The sequence below is a fragment of the Teleopsis dalmanni genome, chromosome 1, assembly GCF_002237135.1.
Source record: "Teleopsis dalmanni isolate 2A chromosome 1, ASM223713v2, whole genome shotgun sequence".
In the NCBI taxonomy this organism is placed as follows: Eukaryota; Metazoa; Arthropoda; class Insecta; order Diptera; family Diopsidae; genus Teleopsis; species Teleopsis dalmanni.
Genome location: NC_051846.1, coordinates 205,378,238 through 205,404,046, shown reverse-complemented (window position 1 = coordinate 205,404,046; position 25,809 = coordinate 205,378,238). Strand labels below are relative to the sequence as shown.

The following is a 25,809-nucleotide window of genomic DNA, read 5'->3' as shown; positions in this document are numbered from 1 at the left end:
CCTCAAACGAATCTATTATAATAGCAAAGTTAATGTATTAATTAAATGAATTTAAAATAAAATATATTTTATACAATATTAACACAAATTTTTAAATTTCATTTTAGTTTTCATTTCCAAACATTATTCATATTTCCAAACATTTTAATATTCATTTAGAATTTCATTGAGCTGTTCAATTTTACATAAACTTAAACTGCAACGTGTTTCGTAAAGCTATGCTCTTGAATAATATATTCACAGTCCTGCTGAAGTGTGACCTTATCTTCCTCACAGAATTCCAATAATTTATTCATGAGCAAGTACATACCGCATTATATTTCACATAATAATTTTCATTTTAATGAACACAAACGAGTGCCATGACATTAATGCATATCCACAACATTAAGTTTAGAATATTTTCAGTAAAAAAAGTTCATTTTTCTAGCTCATTTGAAATTTAATTTTAAAACTTTTAAAATTGTAGCATAAATTTTAAAAATTAATGTTACTCATACGCACTGCATATCCAATACAAGTACCTGACATGTCCAACATGGTTGTGGAGAAACAAGATTTTGTTGGTTATGCTGTATTTATTTATATTTCAATGAAGTTGGTGTAAATTTAAACAATGACTAGTAAAAAAAAGGAAATTTTAAACTTTTTGGTAGTTTCAGAGAATAATTTAGTAAAGTAAAAATAAAGAAAAAATACTGGAATAATATACCAGGATTAAAACAATCCAAATCACTTATTGGTACCTAAAACAATTAGAGATATCAGCCTTGTAGGAACCTTTCAAAATAAAAACTTACAATCATCACAGGAATCCACCTTACAAGACTGGGTATATTTACGGATGCAAACTGTAGAATCTGTGAAGAGAATGAGGAGTCGGCCACACATGTGCTGTTACAATGCCCTACGCTAATGCACATACGGAATAGACTCCTGGGAATGTATATCCTTACGGAAGAGACAATAAAACTCTGTAAAGTAGGTTATATACTATTTTTTACTGACGCAACAGGGCTTAGAGACCTACTTTAAACCCAGAAGAGAGCACTATTGACCAGACGGTCGCAGTGCCACATCCCCTAACAATAAAAATAATAAAGAAAAAATGTATAAAAACGACACACGTAACATACCTTCTGCTCAAAAAGTATCCGGATTTTATTGTTTGTTAACTACACCGTAAGTGAAAGCCCTTTTTAAAAAATTTTTTTTTTTGTTCTGTTGGTACACCCTTTCTTGACATATGGAGCGCCATCTGTCAATTAGTTTGTTTACAGCAGCTGTTAATGTGAGACTACCTCAAGTGCATTTAGCGATTTTTACTATAGAAAATTCTTGTCGTACGCGATTTTTTGACCAAACACAGCACCACTGTCATCGCTAAGGCACCATATTCGCCAGATCTGGATCCGTGCGACTTTTTCCTGTTCCCGCAACTCAAATTGCCCCTTCGTCGTAAGCGTTTTGAGTCGACGTTTTTGAGTTTTACCGATTCAGTAAAAGAGAATTCGCTGAAAAAACTAAAAGCCATACCTTCGCAGGCCTACGAAAAGTGTATGAAAGATGGGGTTAAGGGTTGGCATATGTGTATCGCTTCAGAAGAAGCATATTTTGAAGGAGATAAAATAAATTTAGAATAAAATTTAAATTTGTGTGTTTTATTTACAAAATCCGAGTACTTTCTAAGCAGAAGGTATATGTAAATTATTAGAATAAACAAATTATTTCCATTATGGGCATTATTATATATCAATTATTTTAAAAATTTCTTCATTCCTCTACTCAATGATATATGAGTTCTATTACTACCTATTACTGCCTCAGATTTCTAACTTAAATTATTATTACGGTCCAATTATAAATTTCTACAATTTCTATATAATTTACTTTTGATTTTTCATTTGAATAATTCTAGTAAACCAATTATTTCTAAAAATTTTAATATTCTTCTACGGTTAGAATTCTAAAACTGCCATTACTTTTGCCATAAATTATTATTATAAACCAATTACTCGTATATCTTCACCTCCTGTATTTTTGTACTCTTTTAAAATATGAATTCTAGGACTACCATTACGTTTCTTTTGATTTTTAACGGAATATGAAATAAATTATTGCATTTTCAAACTGTCAACAAACTACAAATCATTAGTCACACACTCTTTCCTCTGTTTTATTAATTTAACTTTTACTTGACGATATTTGTATTTGTGCCATTACAAGTAGAAAATTTTCCTTCATCATTGCGTTGAGTTTTCTTCCATGCAAATATCTACGTTTTGTATTTACTTGCCTTTGCAAAGTTGTAAGCACGTCTCTCCACTTGACAGTCATGTTCGACCTTTTCATTCCCTGCTACTGCGACAACGACAATGCAAAGTTGAACAATAGCCGTTTATGACTTCAGCACAAGTCATTCTTCTGCAGCCCCTAGAATGTCGTAAATGCCTTGAAAGTCAGGTCGTAGTTGAACGCTCATACAAAACACACAGCTAGCTCAGCAAATGAATAGAACTTTTGACTAAGGTCATTGTATCTCTTATACCAATTAAAGTTGGTAAGCGTTGACTGACTGACACACCCATTACCGTCAGCTCAGAAGTATAAATAATACAAATTATAAATGTCGCATGCACATAAATTATATAAATGCGCCTAATTACATTTAATTAATTTATGCTTTTTAGCAATTTAAAGATAGCAAATATTTCGCATCTCTCACTTAAAGCATGTCAATTACTTTTTAACTTTACCTTTAAAAATGGAGTAATAAATAATATATAATAATATATATAAAATAAAAGTCTTCATGAAAATGTCATTTGCAGTTTGATACATTTATAATTTTTTTATTATTTTATGAAGGGAATAAATTTAATTTACTGCAGCTGTCGTTTTTATTTAACTTATATAAAAGTTTTAGATTTGCTGATATTAAAAATTTGCTTACAAATCATATCTTTATTATACTTATATATATAAACAACTTTTTTATTTACTACATCTTGTGAAAAAAAAATTTTCTTTCAATATTTCTCAAGGAATGACTTTTTCATATTAAAAGCAGCAAATAGTAGCCTTAAAACCTCAACTCTAACAAATAATAATTATATTTACTTACACCCTCTTTGACATAACCTTTATAAAATCAGACAGTGTCATGCCAAGGACTACTCTAACAACAAACAGATCAGTTTATTTTTTGGTGGTCTTTCCTATAAATGGAGGCACTTTATTTTTAATAGCCTACGAGTGCTGAATACTGATGACGACACCATTAGGCTAGTAAAAGATTAAAAAGAAGAAGTTTCTAAGTAGGCAGTCAGAAGAATTTAAAATTATCTTAAGTAAATCCAAGTAATTTCTTTTGATTTGTGCTTTAACAAATAATAACGGTAGAAAGCTGAACTTGCCTCTATATCGCAATTTAAATCATATTCTATATTATTCTATATTACTATCTATACCCTAATTACTCAAAAGTAGAACATAAAATAAAATTACAAATTGGCAATAATGATGACTTTTCTAAGAATAGAAATTCGTCTGCACTAATGTGAACTGAATACTTTGAAAGAATTCTCGTTTTGAAGGGACTGAAGTGACATGACTGACACACATAATCAGAATTGGTTTGAGTGACATTAAATTATCCCCCATTAATAGCATTAACATTCCCTACATGCCTGTCGCACGAAGCGACTAAAATACAGCCAGGCGTCGGAGGGTGTGACTTGAAAGGCCACAAAAATATTTCAGTGACCTTGCTTAAATCACTTTTCCGACTTATGAACTATCTCTCAATTGTGTGACTGATAAACTTAAACTAAGAGCTAAGACTAATATTCTGACTAAGAGTCTACTTCTATCAAAACATCTTGCAATAGTGGAGAGGTAAATTAGCACTTCAGTCCTAACATATGGTTATCATATATAACTATAAATTTAAAAACTCTACCAGTTTATCTCATAGTTATCGCTTTTCATCAAATATCACTTAAGTACATTAACAATTACCAATTATTTTTAAATAAATTTCATTAATATAAAATTTATTTATTTTAATTACAGGTCATAGAAGAACGAATTATACATATACCTTATGTGCCTATCTTACCGGAACCACTAAATGCTCCAACGGGTAATGAAATAAAACCACGTCCTGTAGGTGAAGAAAATGGCACTGTGGTATTTAATTATAATCCTATTAGCGCCGTCAACTATGTAAGTCTCATTTATCACATTTATTACGAACTAAAATTTAAATATATTTTTCACTTTAAGAATATTAATTGTGTTTCTAATCTATATTTTTCTTGCTACTTTTAATTAAAATTGACTAACTAACTAACTATTAGAAGTGCATTGAAACTAAAATTATATAAAAATAACTTATAATATATATTTAAATACATATATAAATTTAACAAAATTTATAAACTTATTTATGCTTAATCAAAACTAAATAAAGCGCTTATTTATTGTAAATTTTGGTTATAGTCCTTGAAGAATCCTTTAATTAACATAATTATGCTGTACGTCAGGATAATCAACAAAATTACTGAAGTAAAAAAAATTGCTTTGTATATTTTCAAAGCTAAGATTCTAAAGCAGTTGAAATAAAAAATATTTAAAAAAGATTTTTCCATTTAACAGAACTAATAAAAATAAAAATAAAAATAAAAATAGGGAAACATCAAAGGATTTACATTTTTTTCTGATTTATTCTGTTTTTATACAATAATACTTGCAATTGAATAATGATATGAAAAAATACAAAATATTTTTTAATAGCAAAGCATCCTTTAAGTTTGAAGAAACAAATTTAATAAAAAACAGCAACTTTTAATAAAGTTTGGAATTCATTTTGATATGAAGTTGCTTATAATAATATATTTCAAAGTTGTCGACCATAATTGCTATTTTATAAAAATTTAATTTAGATGCTTTAATTGTACAATGAAAAGATAATATTAATTAAAAATAAACAAGCGGGTAATTAACAGTTAATAAACAAATAATTTATTCGATAATAATGTATCAGAAGATGTGAATATAAGATAAAATAATTAAAAATTAATAAAATGCTTTATGTTGGTAGTTATGTTAAAATTATTAAATTTTATATGGTAATAACAACTTACATATTTCAATATACTTATATACAATATACTTATATATATGTAATCAGTCGCGAATCTAGAAACTCCCAGTGGAGAAAGTCCAATGAAAGATATAACACAAATTGTTTAGAGTATATAACATTATGTGTATGTTAGGAATAAATATTTCCTTACAACAATCTTAAGAATTATTAACAATATTGTGTGCTAAATAACGAAGAACTACTAAATAGTGAGGTTAGTCAGGCTAGGGCCTGAGCACACCATTCGGCTTCTCGTTAACATGTTGTGAATGATAGTCTGTCACTCAAAAACTTTCATTTGTCATTCAAGAGCATATTTTCACTTGGTTGCACTAACACATTTACAGCGTACGAAACACACCTACAGCATGCGTAAACACCCTTATTCTTCAAAAATTTTGCTTGAATGAAATCTCTTGTATGTAAGCATGTTCAAGTTTGGTGACTAGAATAAATTTGAGCAAAAGAGAGTGCAACTTGAATGACATTCAAAAATGATAGTCTGCACCATGCTTTAAAGTTAATGCTGTTAACTTTACTTTTGCTTATATCACTTTTTTCTACGCAGATACCAAACTTTTCCGTAATTTACTGATAAAACCAATATATACTTATCTGCTCAGTTTGACGCCTTAAAAATAATCATCAGATACGAATGGGAGTCCACGGTCATGTTGGACCTCTACGTAACTGAGCAATTGCATATACTTGTTAAATATACAAATATAAACAAAAAGTATGTTTTACTACAATAATAAAATAATTTAATTTAATAGTTTCAATAATTCTTAAAAAAAAAAAAAAATACTAATAAAATATGTAAAAAGCTTATTATTTTTAAGACTTCAACTAATACTTCTAATCTGAATGATTAAAAATTTTGGAAAAATTAACTATTTAATGCTACCTATATTGGGTGTTAATTTTTAGTTCAGTCCTTTAATAATATTAAAAATCTGGCAGAGATGTGAAGTAACTAATATTTTTAATTTGAAATGCTCAGAAATTATGTTAAATTATTATGTCATTTAATATTAACCTTGTAACTAATGCATCTGATCTGTTTTTGTAATGATTATAAAAAACTAAATTATTTAATAATATGATAAATGCTGTAGATATTGAAAGTAATTAATACCACTAATCAAGAACTTAATTGTTTAAATTCTTGTTATAAATAACTATAAAAATTTATACTATAATTTAGGATAATTTAAAAAAGAAACCAGCTGACGACTCAAGCGATACTGATTCAGATATTGAATCAGTTGATTCAGAAGCTGAAAAACAAACCGACTTGAAAATAGAAAAGAGTATTACCAAGATTTTGGAGTCGATGTCGTCAAGCAATTCGAATGAAGACGATGATGATGATGATGATAGCGATGGGGATGAATGTGACGTGGATAGTGATACCTCTGCGATGAATATGCGTAAACAAAAGAGTTTAAAAAAGAAGAAAGAACATAAGGAAATACCAAAAATTGTTGAGGACGAAATTGAAGATATATGGGCTAATAAAACACCAGAATATAAACCATCCACACCAATTCCTGTAAGGCACCGAAAAAGAACTCAAGAAGTTACTGTGAATGAGGAAGCAGCAAATGGTGGAGAAGTTTTAGCGCCAACATTTGTTCCAAATAAAAATGATATGAAGGAAAATATAATTATAAAAGTTGCAAGTATTATTAATGAATATAGTGTGAACAGTGAAGAGGGTGAAGAGCACGATCTCAAACAAAATGATTTAAAAATGAAATTGCTTGATAATATTCAAGAATTAAGAAACAAGAATGTAGAATTAGAAGTGAAAGGGAATATTAAATGTAAAGAAAATGCACAAAATAAAGAAAATGCACAAACTCAGTCCAAACAAAATAATAGCAATGAAACACAAATTAATAATGATAATGAACAAAATGCTGATGATGATTCTTTAAATTTACCACAGTTCAGTCGTTCATCTGTCGGCGGTTCTAAAATTTTAACCAACTGCCATCCCTATAATCCTATTGATTACGATGGACTGGAATTCGAATCCCGCTTCGAATCTGGTAACCTGGCAAAGGCTGTGCAAATAACTCCAAGTTACTATGAATTGTATTTACGTTCAGACTTGTACACAAGTCGATCCAAGCAATGGTTTTATTTTAGAGTAAAAAAGACTAGAAAAAATCGAAATTATAGGTATGTATAGCCAGTACATAGAGGAATATTCAAATTTTATTTACCATATATCATTTTTTTTTATAAAAATTTTGTTAATTTATTGTAATTTTGTTTATTTGTTCTAGATTTTCTATTGTTAATTTAGTCAAATCGGACAGTTTATTTAATGATGGTATGCGTCCGGTCATGTATTCTACAATCGATGCCAAGCAATCAAAAATAGGTTGGCGACGTTGTGGCGAGAATATAAGCTACTATCACAACGAAGAGTAAGCACAAAAAAATTTTATTTGATCTAAAATACATGAGAACTTAGACTAAAACAAAAAATATATTTTATTATTATATTTACAGTAGTTCTGGTGAAGAGGAGGAGAATGCTTCGTTTACTTTGACTTTTAATATAGAATTTCAATATGACAATGATACGGTTTATTTTGCTCATTGTTATCCTTATACATATAGCGATTTACAGGTATGACACTTCTATATCATTTTTTATTATATAGAGTAAAATTAGAGTAAATTAAGGAGTCTGCAACAGACTCAACATAGATCGCCGAAAATAACAAAATGATATATTTTCTATTTATATTAAATCAAAAAGTTCAAATATTAATAAACGACAACAACAAATTTTTTATATTTAATTAATACACTTTTTTTGGCTGATCTTACAGCTGTTTTGAGTTTAGCCATTATTAATGATCGTTAGAAATAACTGTTATTGGTCAATTAGTTACAAAGTCGGTTTTAGAACTCTCAGCTACTTGAACTAAATTACTATGGTGTCTCCTCTTTACTGTCGAGAACCTTATTAAAATCCCTCGGACTGCCACTCTGCCGATTGAGTGGTCAAAAGTGAATGCTAATGGTCACAACAGATCTACTGGTTATTATAAAATGATAAACTAACGCAACTTATTAGTCTACTGTTTACATACAATAAAAAAATATCAAATAAGGTTTATAATTTTAGTGCAATTGGTAATAAGCAGACTTAACTGAAAACTATTTTTTGACTTATCTGTTTCGCCTTTATTTTTGTATCCCCACCGCATCCATCGATAATGCCTCTACTGATTAGTTGGTATATAATATTATGGACTGCAGACGCCTAAATATCGAAGTAGTGATGTCTATAAAAGCACTCGAGAAATAATATGCATTAACTTCTAAGTCAAAAGTTATTTCTAAAGACCACTATAAAACAAAAAAACTGAATTGGTTAAATATAAAAATATTGTTGTTTCAATTCACTACTATTGGAACTTTTTTGTTTCAAAACCAGATTTTTCATATTTCCATATATGACATTTGGATAAAAATTATAGAAATATTTATTTTTAGAAATCTTTTAACAAAAAGTATAAGACTTTTATATCTTGTATATATTTTTCGTATAAAATTTTGAATAACAAAATACTTTTTTATATCATAAATTTAATCATTTATTTTCTTTTTTCAATAACAATTATCTTTTATATCTCAAGTGTTAAATATTATTTATTTTCTCCTCATATAGGATTACCTGATGAATATACAAAAGGATCCAATTAAATCGAAATTCTGCAAATTAAGACTTTTATGCCGCTCATTAGCTGGTAATAATGTATATTATTTAACAGTGACTGCACCATCACCGGATGAGCACTCATTAAGAGTAAGTGAAAAAAATGATAACCCATTCGCATAACAATTCCCATTTGTCCCAGTAGATAAAAGCAAAAACAATATCCGTTCCAAACTTTACTAATTGTTAACACAATCAATTTCAATTTTTACTTGGCTAGTTTTTCGGAGGACATACTTTTCATACACCCCATACACAATATCGTCTCGCTGCACAAATAATAACCAATTTGCCTCTAAGGTTTTAATTAATTTTAAATGAGCCAAATGCACAATTTGCTCTTAGCAGTTTTGCTTGTTTTAGTCATTGTCGGGCAATTGCTGCCAGTTTTTATGGATAATATTCCATGAAAAGTAAATGTTGACTAATGTGGAAGTAGGAAATGAGATTGTGTAGGAAATCCTTTAGAAATATATGTATATTGCAGTTCGTCCAAGCAATGGTAAAAGATTTTTAGAAATTCTAACCACATAAAATTTGTGTGTGTGCCATATAATCCCTATACTGATTAATTTAAAGGAAAAAGGAAAATATATAGGTTAGTAAATTTTAATATTAAGAGGATTAATTTTTTTTTGTATTTTATTCAAGTTACATTCGTCCCCACTAAATGGGTGTACTTTTTTTTATTTATTTTTAAATAAATTAAGGACCTGTATTGTTCACTTTAATAAAAGTCAAATTAGTGTCTTTGATATAAATTACAAAGTTTACAGATTTGTAAGGAAACCCACAAATTAAATAGCCAGGAAATTATAAATTACCGTACAACCACTAACTTTTCTTGAGGTTAAAATAAATATTTTAATCTTAAGCATAAACTTAAGTAACCTTTAGACAGCGTACGGTAGCAAAATACATTAAAAGTTAAATCAGATTTCAGAATTAAATAATAATTTAAAAATCAAATTTTATTTTGTTAATTTTTTTTCTACGAAGTACTGTATAAAGCAATAAAAAAGTTTTAAAAAAATTCAATGTTCAGCCCCGGGAAAAAAGTTTGTGACGAAGAATGTAAAATAAAAAGTTTCCAACAAATAAGAAAATTAGAAAAGTTAGCATTCATTCATGAAATAACTTCATTAGAAATGACACACTTTAAGGATATAAAAATTATACAAATTTTCCGAAGCTAAAGAATATAAAATCTAAAGAAAACGTCATTTTTAAGAATGAAATAGAATTATTCCATTTGGATGTTAGTAATGTAATTAGTTTTAAAGAGAAGTAAAAATTTTTTGCTTAATTACTTTTTTTATAAGAAATAGAAAAACGGTAAAATGAAAATGGGAAGAACAATAATCCTTTTTAAAATTAAAATAATTTACTTATGTATCTTTATACCAGGGAGGGTTTAAGCAATTGTAAATGGGTGCATCTAGAAAATTTTTTAGGGGTTGCCTATTTATTTTCAACAATTTTCCTTTAACTAAATACAAGCTATTTAGAGTTTTTATAAGTAGAGTTCACGAGTGAAACTGTGTCAGAGTAAATGCTTTATCAGTGTTTTCTGACATAGTGGGCTCTTTCAAATGCTCGGAAAGAAAAGTAGTCTAAGCAGATATATGGCAACGACAATTAACTTTAAGAAAGCCATTAGCAAAATGGCGACTACAGACACCAACCGCAACCGTGTAAGATTTTTAGACCAATCTTTGGACAAATATTGTTGTTGGTTGATATTAGTGGTTGCAGACCTCCCTATTAGATCTAAGTAGCAAATATACGCCATATCCTTGGCTCAAGCACGTAGAAAAGTTTTTGTCGGATTGTGATTAAAAAATAATATCATTTGTGTAAAATGTATATTTGCGATACTCGCTAGGCTCATTAGTTCGTAGACTGCCATAGTGACAAGATTAAAACATAAACAGTTCTGTTTTTCTTCTTCTCCCTAGCTTTTACATTTTTAAAAAAAAAGGGTATATTTAATTTACCTGTTAGTTCTTTCAAGAGTTTTTTCAGTTCGATGCTAGCCGTGACAAATAGGATTTATATTCCCAACAAATTCAAATTTGTTTTCATTTTTATAAAAGGAAAGAGCAAGTTCTGTTGAATTCGTACATGATTCAGTTGACGTTCCGTATCGATTCACATTTGTGAGCGATTCATATTTGTGAACATGAATCTATTATTAAATAGACGAATTTGCAAGGGGTTAATAAGTTCCAACAAAGGTGACTATCATGTGGTCAGCAGAAACAATAGTGACAATTGTATTTTAAACTACATACGATATATATATAAAGCAGTCACTTTCCATTGAAACATGCTAACAATGGTGATTGCAGCCTTATTGTACTGTTTCATTACCATTTACAAAAACAAATATACTCTTTGGAGTAAGAATAAAAAGTATCTCTATCAAAAACAATGCCCGGATGCATACCCATAACGACTAAATCATAAATTTCGATACGAATTGCTTCCCCATCGACAGGTTTCGCTTTCAGCTACTATTTCCAATTCCGAAAAAATGATTGACTTTTTTCGAAAGGATGGAAACTTTTTTCGAAAGGATGGAAACATATTTTATCCATAGTGATTCGTTGGAATTAAAGTATTGAACAGTAATGAGAATATATGGAGTAAAAAATATGGAGTTTTTATGCTTTTCCTAAAAATTATTGACTTCGTTCTTCTAATAGATCTGACTCTCTTCTTTTAATTTTTATTTTATTTGAAAATCGACTCAATTAAAGCTCAATTTTTAGAATATAAAATTATATGAATCCTTTCTTTATATAATTTCTTATATTTTATTACTACTAACAGTTCCATTTTATTTTCCCATTCACTTTTTATTGACAAACAAATGTTTCAATCATATTTTTGAATTCAGCGCAAAAAATCGATTGTTGTATCTGCACGTGTACATCCAAGTGAAACTCCATCATCATGGATGATGAAAGGACTAATGGATTTCATAACTGGTGAAACAATAGTGGCCAAGCGTTTACGTCACAAATTCATATTCAAATTGATACCAATGCTTAATCCTGATGGTGTTATTGTTGGTAACACACGTAATTCGCTTACAGGCAAAGACTTAAATCGACAATACCGCACCGTCATAAGAGAATACTATCCATCCATTTGGTATACAAAAGCATTAATTAAAAGGTCAGTTGCAAATGCAGTACGCAAATACAAATTGGTACGAAACGCGAAAAGGTGCTTTTTTTCTTTTTTTTTATCTATGTTTTTTATTCTATTATTTTTTATTCTTTAATTTTTAATTTTCTTTATTTTTATACAAATATTATTCAAACAATTTTTTTAGTGTATAATTATCTTCATAATTTTTTCTAATTATTCTAGACTGGTTGATGAATGCGGTGTTGCTATGTACTGTGATATGCACGCTCATTCTCGCAGGCACAATATTTTCGTTTATGGCTGTGAGAATAAACGTAATCCGGAAAAGAAGCTGACGGAACAAGTTTTTCCGCTAATGATGCATAAAAATGTGGCAGATAAGGTGAGTTGAGTTAGCTTTGCAAGAATTCACTTTTATGAAATTCTGCGCTTTTCAAATGGATTCGAATGGATTCGTTAGTTTCTACAATATTTCACTTGCAGCAGCTAAAAAATTTTAATGAGCAGAGCATTCCTATGAGTATTCCTCACATTTTCCCAATTTTATTTTACTTAGTTCTCCTTTGAATGCTGTAAATTTAAAGTGCAACGCAGCAAAGAAGGCACTGGACGCATTGTGGTTTGGATGTTAGGCATAACAAACAGTTATACCATTGAAGCATCCTTTGGTGGAACTTCGTTGGGTTCACGTAAAGGCACACATTTCAATACAGGGGTAAGTAAAATACTTTAAATATATTTATATATGAAATTACCATATATAGAATAATATTTAATGGATTAGAAATAAATCTTGGAAAGCCTAATAAGATATTATCCTTATGAACGAAATTTTTGAAATTCAAACATTAAACTACTCTAATAAAAATTATTCATACATAATTACTACACAATAAAAGTTCAACAATAAACATTATATCAAATGTCATATTAGAACTTAAAAAAATCATCCTCCTCAAGGCTAAAAAGTTGCCCTTTTCATAGTTTTACTCTATGAGTTAAGTTACAAAAACAATTTCTATCAGTTAAACCCAAATGTAAAACCAACAAATTATTTACAAAAAAAAAATAGGACAAATTTTATGGTTTATATGATTTGATGAGCTGCTTTCGTAGTAAATTTTGAGATACTCTGAACCATAGCTAAAATAATAATGACGTACTTCAGCTGATATGAATGTCGTAGTTGATAAAATTTTTGACATAAAAACGGTGGTCTCCTTAAAAGGGAAAAAGGAAACCATGTAGGGTGGCACATTAATGTTGAGGGATGACTGAAATGGCCCATAAAATATACACGAAGAACTAATAAAATGAGAATATAATAAATGCGATGAAGATTCGCGTCGTTTCTTATATTGATGGCACTGTCAGTAATAGGAAAATGAAAATAATGAGTTTTGCTTCTTCATAATGAAAGATTAAGTATTCTTATAAATTGTATAAGTCTGTAAAAAAAACGTAACTACATTTTATGACGAGGTCATTAATGTGAAAGCACAGCATATCTTATTAAAGTGAAAGTAAAAAAAGATACTAAATGAATGATTTTATCGTAGAAAGAAAACAAATAGTAAAAACTTATCGTTAAAAATTCATTAAGAAAATTGCTCAGCTTAAGATTTGACATAGTAAAATAAGTAAATAAAACACATACATATATGAAAAAAAAGTTAACTGTACTGGGTTGCTTAGATAGTTCTGTAATAAATCAGTGAAGTTTTGACAATAAAATCGGATATTCTTATTAACAAATTAATAATATGGATCTGTGAGACTAACTACTATATTCAGAAGATATAATAATAAAATCAATTTTTTTCATTTCCTTTGCATTAATATTTCCAAATATGTATAGGATTTATATATATTCAAACGAATAGTACAACTGTCATGTGATATTTTAAGTAGGTTTTGAAATTACAGTAATCGTAGGGATTGACTTGAACCTATCAACCACAGTGGGTTATATAAAACTTGTATATAAAACTCGTTAAAATCATTTTTTAATCTTTAATGAGGCCTTATATACGTATTATAAACAGGTCTAGCAGCTGAGTTAGGACCTTTAGATAATAAGCCCCAAATATGTTATTCGGGCCTATGTTATGCAAACGGTGTATAGTGACAATGCAAATGTTAAGATTCATTGAATCCATTAAAGTGAATTAACAATTTCCTAGCATGGTTCCTTACTCCATAGTAACCCTCTACAAAACTAATATATCTGTTACATCTACGAAGTATTTTAACTAGTTTTTCCTATTTAAGAGTAACAAAATCGTGTAGAGATCTCAGCACATCGCTGATCGTCCACATTATGTTTTTATACAGAAAAACAAGTATTTGTATTATAATATTGAAGATATTTCAGTTGTTATGAATGCGTTTCGCTTTATAAAGGTCTATATAACATATACCATATATCATAACAAAATGTAATATACATAGATCAACGAAACTATATATATTTCCATTCTATATATCACCTATTTTAAGGCAAGCTATAATTTTCTTAATGTAACAACTTTTCATTAAAACATATGTTCAATTTCCCAGCAAAAGTCACTTTTTATTTTAAAGCTGCCAGTATAAATAAACCAGATATCTCTGAACATAAAGTCGGCAGCAAATTTTTTTTTTAAAATTAAAAATTAAGAAGTTTTAATTAATATTTCCAACTACAAAGTTACGTCACTCTTCAAAAAGATAGAAATGAGGTTCTTATCAAATTACGTGAAGAGATATTTTAACCTGCATTACCATTTTAACAAGATGAGAGTACACAAGATCCAACAAGGAAGATGTTAAATCGGGAGCTATGACTCTTGTTTGATATTTAAAACTTCACAACGTACAATATTTAGTTATTCAATCGAAAGGTTTAATATGTTTTATGCTGTTACGGACAGTTTTGAAACTGAGGATCTATTTATCTGTGAATTTGTATCTCTAAAATCTATAAATTTATTATGTATATTACTCCTATATGCTAAATCTCTTATCTGTACTCCAATTATTAAAATATTATTAATTTCAATTATTGTATTTAAAATTGATAATAATTATTTGTAGGCGTGCGAGAGCTAACCGAAATAAACCATATATACATATAACTGTAGAAAGACCTTATTTCCTCAACTTTAAAAACTGATCGTTTAAGCTTTTAAATGGTTTACAGTATAGAGTAATTTTCCATATTCATATACCTAAGAGCGCCAGAATGCGTTACCTTTAAGTATCTATATGCTTTGTAGTAACTTTAACCAACTGTTTATTCATTTAACTTAAATATACGCTCAAATTTTCTTTAAAAAAACATTTTAGGTTCTTATGAAAAATTTAATTACTTAAGTAAAAATGCAAAACAAATTAAAAAATATTTTTTACTAATTACCTGATAATATGCTTAAAGCAATGGTCTTGAATTGAAAACTAATTAAATCTAAAAACATACTTAGCCAAATACTCAACATGAAAAACGATTTTCCAATACCTATTTCCACAAAAAACGGAACAAACCTTAAAACCAAATTGTCTGCAAACATTAACAAAAATACGTGTTAGAAAATGGTTCACTTTAGTAATTTTCCTCACGAAATTTTCAGTTCTGAAACTTGACTCTGTTGCTTCCGTGGGGATGAAGCTTGAAGAGCATTTAACAGAAAACCATAAAAACGTTCGAAACTGTAAATTCCCGTAATTAATTCCATTTTCATCAATTTTTCTTTGATATTGTGAGGGCATTCGAAAAGTGTAAACATTTGTACAAATTTCAAACCATTTTTGTTGTAACTTTTGTGTGATTTTGAAGTGCTTTTGAAATGCAAGACACGTTCTTAAAACGCCTCTTAAGCTGCTTTTACGTTTGACCGCACAAGCAAACATACAAGTACACTCCCATCCTAGCACATCCATCCTACCTACCTACCTACCTACCTACCTAGCTATCTACCTACCAACACCAAACGAAGCTAATTTCGCCAGATATTTTACGTTAAGTACGCTACGTATAACGTAACTAATGTAAGATATGTAAGAAATGCTTCAGTAAGCATTTACTTGAAATAAAAGTAAGCAGAACCAAAAAAAAAAAACTGAATGAGTTCATACCCAAACCCAACCTAAGCCCAAAGTAGAAACCATAAACTCAAGACAAACAGGAACACAGGAAAACAAAAACGAGCAGACAAATCAATGAGATAATGGATTTAGTATGCGTCTTGAAGGAAATTGTTTGAAATGGCTTAGCTTTAAAAGCAAAGATTTTGAGGGAAAAATAATAGCATTGAGTGGGTACTATAAGTACAAAGGTATATACATATATATACACGTGAGTATGTGAGTGAAATATAGATATTCGAAATCCGTGATTGGCACTTTACTCAAATAAAGGAAATTAGTCTAATTTACTGAATAGACGTTGCTTGGTGGTTGAATGGTTTTCTTCTTTGAGTTGCGATGTAAAATTAGAAATCCATTTTTTTATATTTCTCAACTATCTTAATAATCGGTTTTGTTATTTTTTTTTTGTTTGAAGAGTATTAACTTTTATTTCGAGCGCTATATTTATCTATATATATTTATATATGTATTTCGTAAAATTCGCTTTTGGCTTCATCTAGAGAATTCCTAAATTATCTTAACAATAATTTAATTTTTTTAACATTTTTTTTCTTCTCTCATTTTCAGGATTACGAACACATGGGTCGCGCTTTTTGTGAAACTTTACTAGATTATTACGATGAAAATCCGAATAAAGTAAAAACACAAACAAAATATTTAAAACAAGTCAGAAAAATACGCAAGAAGGAAAAACTTGATAGAAAATTAGCTAAAATTAATAAAATGGCCGAACAGGGATGTATAATCGATGAAAAGTTAAAAATTATAAAAAAATTAGAAAAAATTCGTCTACCAAAGTTTTTTTAGACGAAACAAAGTTCACTAATTTATAGTCTTGTCCAGTTTTGTCAATAATGTTCTTGAATATTTTGTGTTTATATAACATATTTTATTTATGTTTAATCTATGTTTAGTTTAAGAATATTTCAGATTTTTATTTTTATTTATATTTTATCAAAAACCAGTAACAAAAAAAATCATTAAAAATTATTTTATAAATTTTAAAATAAAACAACTTTACCCTATTGGAATAATAGGTCTGTTTCACGAGCCACTCGTAGTAACTTTGAGTAACACTGGGTATACAGCAAGCGTTCCATCAACAAGTTTTCGAGTAAATGTGAGCATCTCAGAAAGTAACATCCCTGTCTTAATTTGAAAATGCTACACAGACTTTACTCATACATTTTACGTCTGTTCCACGAGCTACTCATAGTAACTTTGATTAACACTGTGTATATACAAGTGAGTTCCACCAGTAAATTTTCGAGTAAATAAGAGCATCTAAGAGAGCGTAACATCCCTGTCGAAATTTGAAAATGCTACACAGACTTTACTCGTACATTTTATTTTGTATTGAAGTGTGAATCATCTGTTTTGGTTTGAATTTCAATTTTTGTATTGTTTATTTGCGCCACACTGGTGTTCTCACCAAACTTTACACAAAGCTGTTCCATGGAAATCTGTGTAAAGAGCGAAATTTGGCACTTTATTATGTTACGCACTCAGTTTGTACTTCACTTGTGTTTTACTTGAGTTTTATTACGAGTAACTCGTGGAACAGACCTAATATGATAGTGATAACTCCCACTTACGTCGTGATATTCAAATATTGGGTCCCGACAAACACATATATAGTCAAATGTTTTCGAATAAAAAATGTCATACTTTATATTGGCTGAAATCGGTTTTACAATGTATTTTGTTGTTGTGTCACTGTCCTTCTGTATTGAAGTTTATATCTAATTAATCCTAACGACCTTAAAAGCCGTACTAAATGGATGCGCTCATAGACATCTTTCTTTACTGTGTAATACTGCTGTCCCCAGTTTTTATTTTTTACACAAAGTGCGTTTTTTTCTAAAAAACTTTTTCAAATTTATTAATTAATTTTTTTTTTATATATATTTATGGATACAATAAATTTTTTAAGAAAGATATTTTTACTGGTTTTTGATAAATTTTGTATATCACTTTTACACTGCATTACAAGGTTTGGTAATGAGATCTAAACATCATGCAATGAATTACTTTCTTAAAATTTCTTTTTTTATATGTTAAATATTTTTATATTTTTTAATTCATTCAACTGCCTATAGTTTTTTACTGCTATTAAGGTAAGTCAAGTTTATTACGTTAAGAGATGTTAAGAGAAGTCCGTAGCCTAAAATATTTCAAACATACATAAAGTAAAAATCGAGATTACATTTTTAATCTTTAGTTAATTAAAGATTTTAAAAATTTACTTTTTAACGATTATATGAAACCGTACCCAGATCGTGCCAAATTAGTTTGAGGACATTACTAATAATAGTTACTAATAATTCACACATTTAACATTAAAAACAGAAATTTAAATTAATTAATAATACTTAAGGTATTTTTATTTTTAATTATTATTTCATATTAAATTATTTTTATCACTAAAAATTTAAATTAAATATTAAAAGAATTTTACTTAAATTTATTAATAATTTTAATTAAAAACTTTAAGCAAGATATATTGATTTGAAATTATTATTGGAAGTATTTTTTAATTAATTTTATTTAAATTTAAATTATCTTTCGAATCAGTTATATACTATTCAAACTACTAATTGTACTATTAATTATGTTTATAATGTTAATGTGTGAGTTTTTCGAAGTTATAGTATTTAATATATAGTTAAAATATATTTTATTGATAAGAAGCACATTTTTGTACACTATCGCTTTTTTAGTAAAAATTTAATTTTAAGATTTAGTTTTTTATGAACAAATACTTTATATTAATTAATAAACACTATACTTAAAATATTGAAATATTTTATTTTTTTTAAATTACAGCATGTTAAGGTCTTAATTGCGGACCTCAAAAAAAAATATGCTCGTACTGTCTCAGAATTAAAATAGATATAAATAAATGTTTATTTATATCTTTTCTCACAATGCAACTTTCAATAATCTCAAGTCTTGACTTATAAATCTATTAAACTTAAGGTGAGGTTTTTCTTTCTGAAATTAGACTAAAACGATTTTTAAAATTTTTTATAAAAAAAAATTGGGGTTTTTAGGAAAGTATATAATAATTCTTATATCCCTATTTTTTTGAAAATTATTATTTTCGTAAGAATTCAACGTGAGAGCAGTTTTTGAAAAATTCTTTTAAATAATTTTACCAAAATAAAAAACAATATATTCAAATGTATATAAGTATATTTTTTTGAATGTGTCCTCATCAAAAGAGCATCAACGTCTTTGCATTTAATTTGCATATTGAAGTAAGGAGCCTTATCAGGTGATTCATGACAAATAAACAAATCTCATTTCAACTCTCAGGTTTTATCAGAAATATTTATAGGTCACAAAATAAACCCAGGTTGGTTATGTTATAAGACTTGTGCAATGGTTATCTCGTCAATCTTAATTAAACTAAAGTTAAAAATAATTAATTTATAATTAATAAAAAAAAATTATTAACAAATATTTTATACGCTTTCCTTTTCATACTAATTTCTCAGCATTATTAATTCGTTATGAGTTCCAATAAAAAAAATTTTCATTATGGTCTTGTCCTTGTCTTATTAACATAGATTATTGTGAGTTCACTTTTTTATAATCTTCTTTCTTAGTTGCTTTATTTTGTTTTTTGCAACTTCATTAAAAATAAATAATTAATAATTAAAAAATACTTAGCAAAAATTAATAATTTAACAAAACTTCACCAACAGGAGCGCTTACGACTGAAAATTATTGAAAGACTGTTACAAGAGGGTTCAAGCGCCGACGAACCTTTAAATATACCACTTTCCGATTACTCCAGGTATTTGTTATATACCATTTTTTTATTTTATAAATTTCATTATATATAATTTCTTATTTTTATATAGCGATGAAGGCACAAGTTCAAGCTCAGATAATGAAGGTAAAAACTCATTGTGTTTGTCTGATTTTGAAGGACCTTGTTGCGCGCCAATAAAAGCACCGCCAACCTCACCTATAGAAAATCTAGAAGTACGACGGGTATGTAAAATATTATTTTATGCAAAAAAAATGTTTTTATCATCGTTTCTTGTGTTTGCTTTTTCAAATTGTAGTTATAACTATCATTAGTATCATCACAATAATAATTTTGTTGCTATATTTTTAATTTATCACATATTTATTTTAATTTTTTTTTTTATTTTTGTACTTTTTTCTTTATTTTAATTAAGTTTAAACTAAAACGTATGCGTCTAATTATGCGTGTACTCGATCGTATATACTTCCAACCGATTTTGAAAAAGAAGTTGCAATTATTGGACCCGAGTAAGAAGAAGTATAAAATTAAGAGACATAAGAAAACTCAAGTTAAGCGCTTAAGTGCAGGACAAAATACTGAAGAGAACAAACAGGATAATACGAAAGTTGTGCCTGGTAAAAAGCCCAATACAAATCAAAAAAAAGGAAAAGGAAGACCTTCGGTAAAAGAAATATGGGCTAAGAAAAAGCACAAAGTAGTTAAAAGAAAACTACGTCTATGGTTAGCAAAACGTCAAATTGTAATTTATAGAGCGAAGAAGGTAAACACATTATACTGTATAGAAATCATAGAAATCATACATATATGTTAGATGAACTACTCTTAACCAAATTCCACTATATTTTCTACGATTATAGAAAGTATCCTCTATCACAATTTTTTTCTCTATTTCTGAATTGCAACACAAACGCAGAATATAAAGGTGTATAACACTGCACTTCCTGTGACATGAATTTGCACTTATTGCACGTGTGTACATTACAGAACACTAGGAGAAAAAAAAATTGAAAAAAAATAATGGTGGAAAAAGTTCTTTAAAGCACTTTTGATGCGCATAAACTTTTCCAAACATAAAATTTTATTAACATTATTTAAGAATCGCTACAAAAGGTCAACAAAGCTGACAGGAACTAATAATTCTCTATTGATTTAAAAAAGAAAATTCTTCCAACATATAAAGAATTATTTATAATTACAAAATAAGTCAACTATGTTAATGGTTATGTGGGTCACTATTTATTGATCTAATTATCTAATTAAAGTTATTATTTCTAAAGGCAAAGATACGATCGAATCAGAAAAAGAGAAAAAAAACTAATTGTAACTAAACCAGTTAATATATTATTCTGATAGTTGTCAAAAAACTTTCTCCATAGCCACTATAATTAGATACCTAAGAAAATTGAGCATTGTTGGTTTAATTGGCTGAGATATAATTTTAAGCGCCAGTCAGTCAATTTTAAATAAATAATTCAGTCAGTAACATCTAGTTGAATATATCTATAACAGCCCTAAAGAAATAGAGGTTCTCTTAATAAAATTAATTACTCTTTGCCTACCTATCTAACTCTCTAGCAATGAATTTTTAATTCGTTATTGATTTTTCATATTGACAAAATTATTCCTATAATTAATTATTTACATAATTTTTTTTTATATTTATTGTAATATATAGAACTAAATTAATTTTTTATTTTACTTGAAAATTTTTAGAAATTAAAAAAAAAATTATCCTTCGAGCCGGATTTGAACCAGCGACCTATGGATACCTATACTTAATTTTTTTAAATTCTACAGTCCACCGCTCTACCAACTGAGCTATCGAAGGCTGTACTGAGTTTGTGTTCAATGCTACTTTTGGATATTTTGGCTACAATCAGTACACATTTTAGCTAATACACAACCCCATAGTGTGTCTAAGCTATGACAGCCATTTTATAAAAATTATAAATGTTAGGAAAGTAAACGGTCTGGCAAAGCGAAAGTTATAAACTACATGAATATAAATTTAAAATTATATATATATATTAATAAAATTAATAAAATATAAATAAAAATATATAAATAAAAATATATAAATAAAAATATATAAATAAAAATATATAAATAAGAATATATAAATAAAAATACATAAATAAAAATACATAAATAAAAATATATGAATGTTATAAAATATTTATTATATTTAAAAAAAACAAATACAAAAAATTATTATATTAAAAAAAAAGATTCAAAATAAAATAAATATATTTAATAAAAAAAAATTAAAATCAAATAAAAAATTGGTCTGTTCCACGAGCTACTCGTAGTAACTTTGAGTAACACTGTGTATACACAAGTGCGTTCTACCAGCGAATTTTCGAATAAGGAGAACATCTGAGAGAGCGTAACATCCCTGTCGAAATTGAAAAATCTTACACAGACTTTACTCGCACCGTTTATTTCAAGTAAAATTTGAGTGTTGTGTGAATCAGCTGTTTTGCTTTGAATTTCAATTTTTGTATTGTTTATTTCCGCGGTACTGACATTCTCACCAGATTGTACACAAAGCTGTTCCATTAAAATCTGTGTAAAGTGCGTAATTTGGCACATTTTTTTTATGTTACGTTCTCAGTTTGTAATTTCAGTGTAAAGACTTCAAACCTTCTCAATTTTATTCAATAGAGCCATAGATAATGGATACATTTGAATTGTTCATCTCTCAAGATATTTAAAAGTATATTTTCCAATTACATTTTTTATGTAGAGAGTATCTAGGTCTTTATGGATACAATATTAGTCACAAACTTAGTAACAGCGCAATCAATCTGAGCGGTTTGATTTCCAGCTTTCTACCATAACACAAACATAAAAATTTAAAAAATTTTTAAAGAATATATTTAAATATAAAAATATACCTATAATGTGAGGCTTTTTTATGATGAAGCCTCTGACGATATTTCACAACATTTAAGTTAAAAAAACGAAGACCAGGTTTCACATTAAAAGTCTGACACATGGACTTGGTTCAATTGAATCGTGAAGACGATTAAGTTTTGAGCTTATCGTACTTTCGAAATATATAAATATTTTATAACCTTAAAAAGTGTAGCAAGACTTCATATAACTTTAATATCAATCGTTGTCTATTATGTTCATGAACTAAAATTTTAATTAAAAAAACAAAAAAAAAATTATAACAATTCTCTTATGTAAACTTGGGCACGCAGCACTTAACACCTTCGATAGCTCAGTTGGTAGAGCGGTGGACTGTAGAATTTAAAAAACATCAAGTATAGATATCCATAGGTCGCTGGTTCAAATCCGGCTCGAAGGAATTCTTTTTTTTATTTTTTAATTGAGAAATATTTAATTAATAAGTATTTTTTAATTCATTAGAAGCGCACAAGGACCAAACTAATACATCGTAAAAAAGAGGAACAAGCACGTATACCACTTGATATGCCAACGACAGATCCTGGCACGGATCTACAACTAACAGACGAAGAATTTTTCATCGACAGAGATATACCAAGTAGTAATACAATGCCGCGTAGAAGCAGAGTAATGGCTGCGCAGATTGACACACGCCTTCGTTTCAATTTTCAAGTTTTTGGTGACAATGCCAAGCAAATGCCGCCCGAACTTATTATAACGTCACCAACAAAGAAACCAAATGAAGATTGCGCTCATGAATCTAAAATACCACCGAATATCACGCCTGATAAAAACCGACCTACTGAACTGCCACTTATAGGTTTGCCTGCCAGACGTACACACTCATTTAATAGTATTAATCAAAATGCAAAGCACTTATTGAAATCTAGGTGCGTTCATAACAAACGTAGAGCTTCTTTATAAAATTATATAAGTAAAATATAAACTGTAACTTCTTAATAAATATTTTAATATAGAACACAGAATCCATTTGAAACGTATGCACAACAAGAACGAAATAAGGAATTAGAGTTGAAATTGTCATTGAAAAAGAAAGTCTGGACAGGCACATCGCAGCAAATTGTTGATAATAAACATTCCTTAGAATGGGGCTTGAAACCAAGAACACCCATCAAAAAAACGAGTGTAATCGCAAAGCCACCAATTCGATATGATGCAGATGCAATACTGAAGTAAGTTTAAAAATTATTAAAACAGTTTTAAAGAATTTTATATGTATTTGTATGCTTACTTTAAATATTTTCTTTTTCTAGTGGCTGCTCAAGAAAACTTTTGGAAATACAGCATCCAATCCAAAAACTAAGAAATGACGATATGCCATATGAATTGACTTCACCAAGAATAGTACAGATAATAACCAAAGATACAGATAAAGACCTTCCTTCCTGTAGCAAGCCACAGAAAAGTTCTTCCAAAGCAGACGTCAACAAAGCAAAGCCCAAACGCAAGAGGTTATTTTTTTGCATTTCCACAAAAAATATATTTTTTTATTGGATTAATTTAATTTTTCAGAGCTGGTTTAACGAAATTTAGTAGTGCCACGCAAATAATACGGCGCCTAACAAAGAACAAGTCAAGTGGTAACGTACCAGCACCCTCTCGTCCAATAACTAATAATGTTTCCGTTGTCAATGTCCATAAGACTCGCAGTCAAGTTAATAAATTTAAGACTGGTGGTATTGTAGCTACAGCAATTCAGCCGATTTCGAAAAAACCAAGAAAAATACCAAGCAGTATTATCGCAAAACAAACTAACCAACAACCTGCCCTCACTGCAACGACTTTACATCATAATCACATATCAAAACTGAGGCCAATGCACGCTGCAGTGGAAGCCACCGATTTCGTGCACAAAGTGAAAAGGAAGTTAAAGCAAGCCAAAGCCTGAGACACCTAGTTCCCATAAACTAATTTGTTGTTGTAATTATAATAAATTAAACCAAAAGTGTTTATTTTCACATAAGGAGGCCTTATGAACGTTATAAAACGGAACTGTTACATTTTATTAATTTGATGAATGCATATATGTATAAAATTTTCTGTAAACTAAAATAGAAAAATCTCAATAAATAATACAAAATTTTTAATATAAAACACGTTGTAATACAGAATGCGGGTTCAAAGTCATATATTAATCAAATTGATAATTGCTTTTATCAACAATAATTGCACGTAAAATCTTTTGCAGGCGAACATTGACGAGAATATAAAATTGGTTTTATATTGAACATAAAATATGTAATTTTATTCACTTATATGTACAAATACAATTTCAAAGTATATATTTAATAATTTTGTATAAATATAATATTACAGTTAGAAAATCTCAAATAATATTCTGTATATGAAATTAAAACAAAATTTTACAACGAAAAATCAATTTTTGGCGGATTTATCAATTCACGTTCTTTGAACGAATTGTAATTATTTACAAAACTTGTTAATAAAACTTCGAACGTGTGTCTCTTCTGAAAATGACTCACCTTATTATATAAATAGTATTTTCACTTTTCAATCTAACTTTGAATATATTACATTTAGCAAAAGCAAATTGTTTTTTATGTAAACAAATGACTAAACGTCAGTATTCATTCTCTAATCTGTCAAATGTGCAGCAAAGTATGCAGACATCATCATTATGGATGCATTTTAGCTCTGTCTTCTCTAAATTTTTAGAAGGTATCATCATCAACGTTACAAAACAATGCCAACGAGAAAGGAATATAAAAGTGCATGAAATATACAAATAAATTAACCAAAGCCACAAAGGCATCATTTTTCTTTCTTTTTTTCGAACATTAAGTGGTGTTTAGATTAACACACATATATTTACATATTCGGAATATCGCAATAGCTAGGGTTCTATATCACAGCTGTATACAAATTTTTTTTGTACATGTAAATAACAAACTT

General features: G+C 28.4%; 2 protein-coding genes and 2 non-coding genes across 4 annotated transcripts in view; 2 read left to right on the top strand and 2 right to left on the bottom strand.

Moving 5' to 3' along the window:
- The window catches only part of LOC119667115 (cytosolic carboxypeptidase Nna1-like), a 115,896-nt gene that overhangs the window by 28,252 nt on the left and 61,835 nt on the right, over positions 1-25,809 (bottom strand). The window lies entirely within an intron of this gene.
- LOC119673368 lies at positions 539-24,939 on the top strand. The gene is made up of 17 exons (XM_038084630.1): positions 539-574; positions 4,075-4,227; positions 6,357-7,339; positions 7,447-7,590; positions 7,676-7,796; positions 8,847-8,984; positions 11,797-12,077; positions 12,276-12,435; positions 12,610-12,768; positions 16,746-16,913; positions 19,889-19,980; positions 20,048-20,180; positions 20,372-20,719; positions 23,338-23,765; positions 23,853-24,068; positions 24,150-24,347; positions 24,409-24,939. The coding sequence occupies exons 1-17, from the start codon at positions 539-541 to the stop codon at positions 24,782-24,784; spliced, it is 4,134 nt and encodes a 1,377-aa protein (XP_037940558.1). The 3' UTR covers positions 24,785-24,939.
- On the bottom strand, positions 21,691-21,787 carry Trnay-gua. The gene is made up of 2 exons: positions 21,751-21,787; positions 21,691-21,726 (listed from the first exon to the last, which is right to left on the bottom strand). It is a non-coding gene; the product is annotated as a tRNA-Tyr (tRNA).
- On the top strand, positions 23,178-23,275 carry Trnay-gua. The gene is made up of 2 exons: positions 23,178-23,214; positions 23,240-23,275. It is a non-coding gene; the product is annotated as a tRNA-Tyr (tRNA).

Bases quoted from the DNA above. Each gene is read 5' to 3' on its own strand.
- LOC119673368 (XM_038084630.1), top strand. From the start codon at position 539: ATGGTTGTGGAGAAACAAGATTTTGTTGGTTATGCT. The intron at 7,340-7,446 runs GTATGTATAGCC...TATTTGTTCTAG, and splicing joins AGAAAAAATCGAAATTATAG to ATTTTCTATTGTTAATTTAG. The intron at 12,078-12,275 runs GTCAGTTGCAAA...TAATTATTCTAG, and splicing joins ACAAAAGCATTAATTAAAAG to ACTGGTTGATGAATGCGGTG.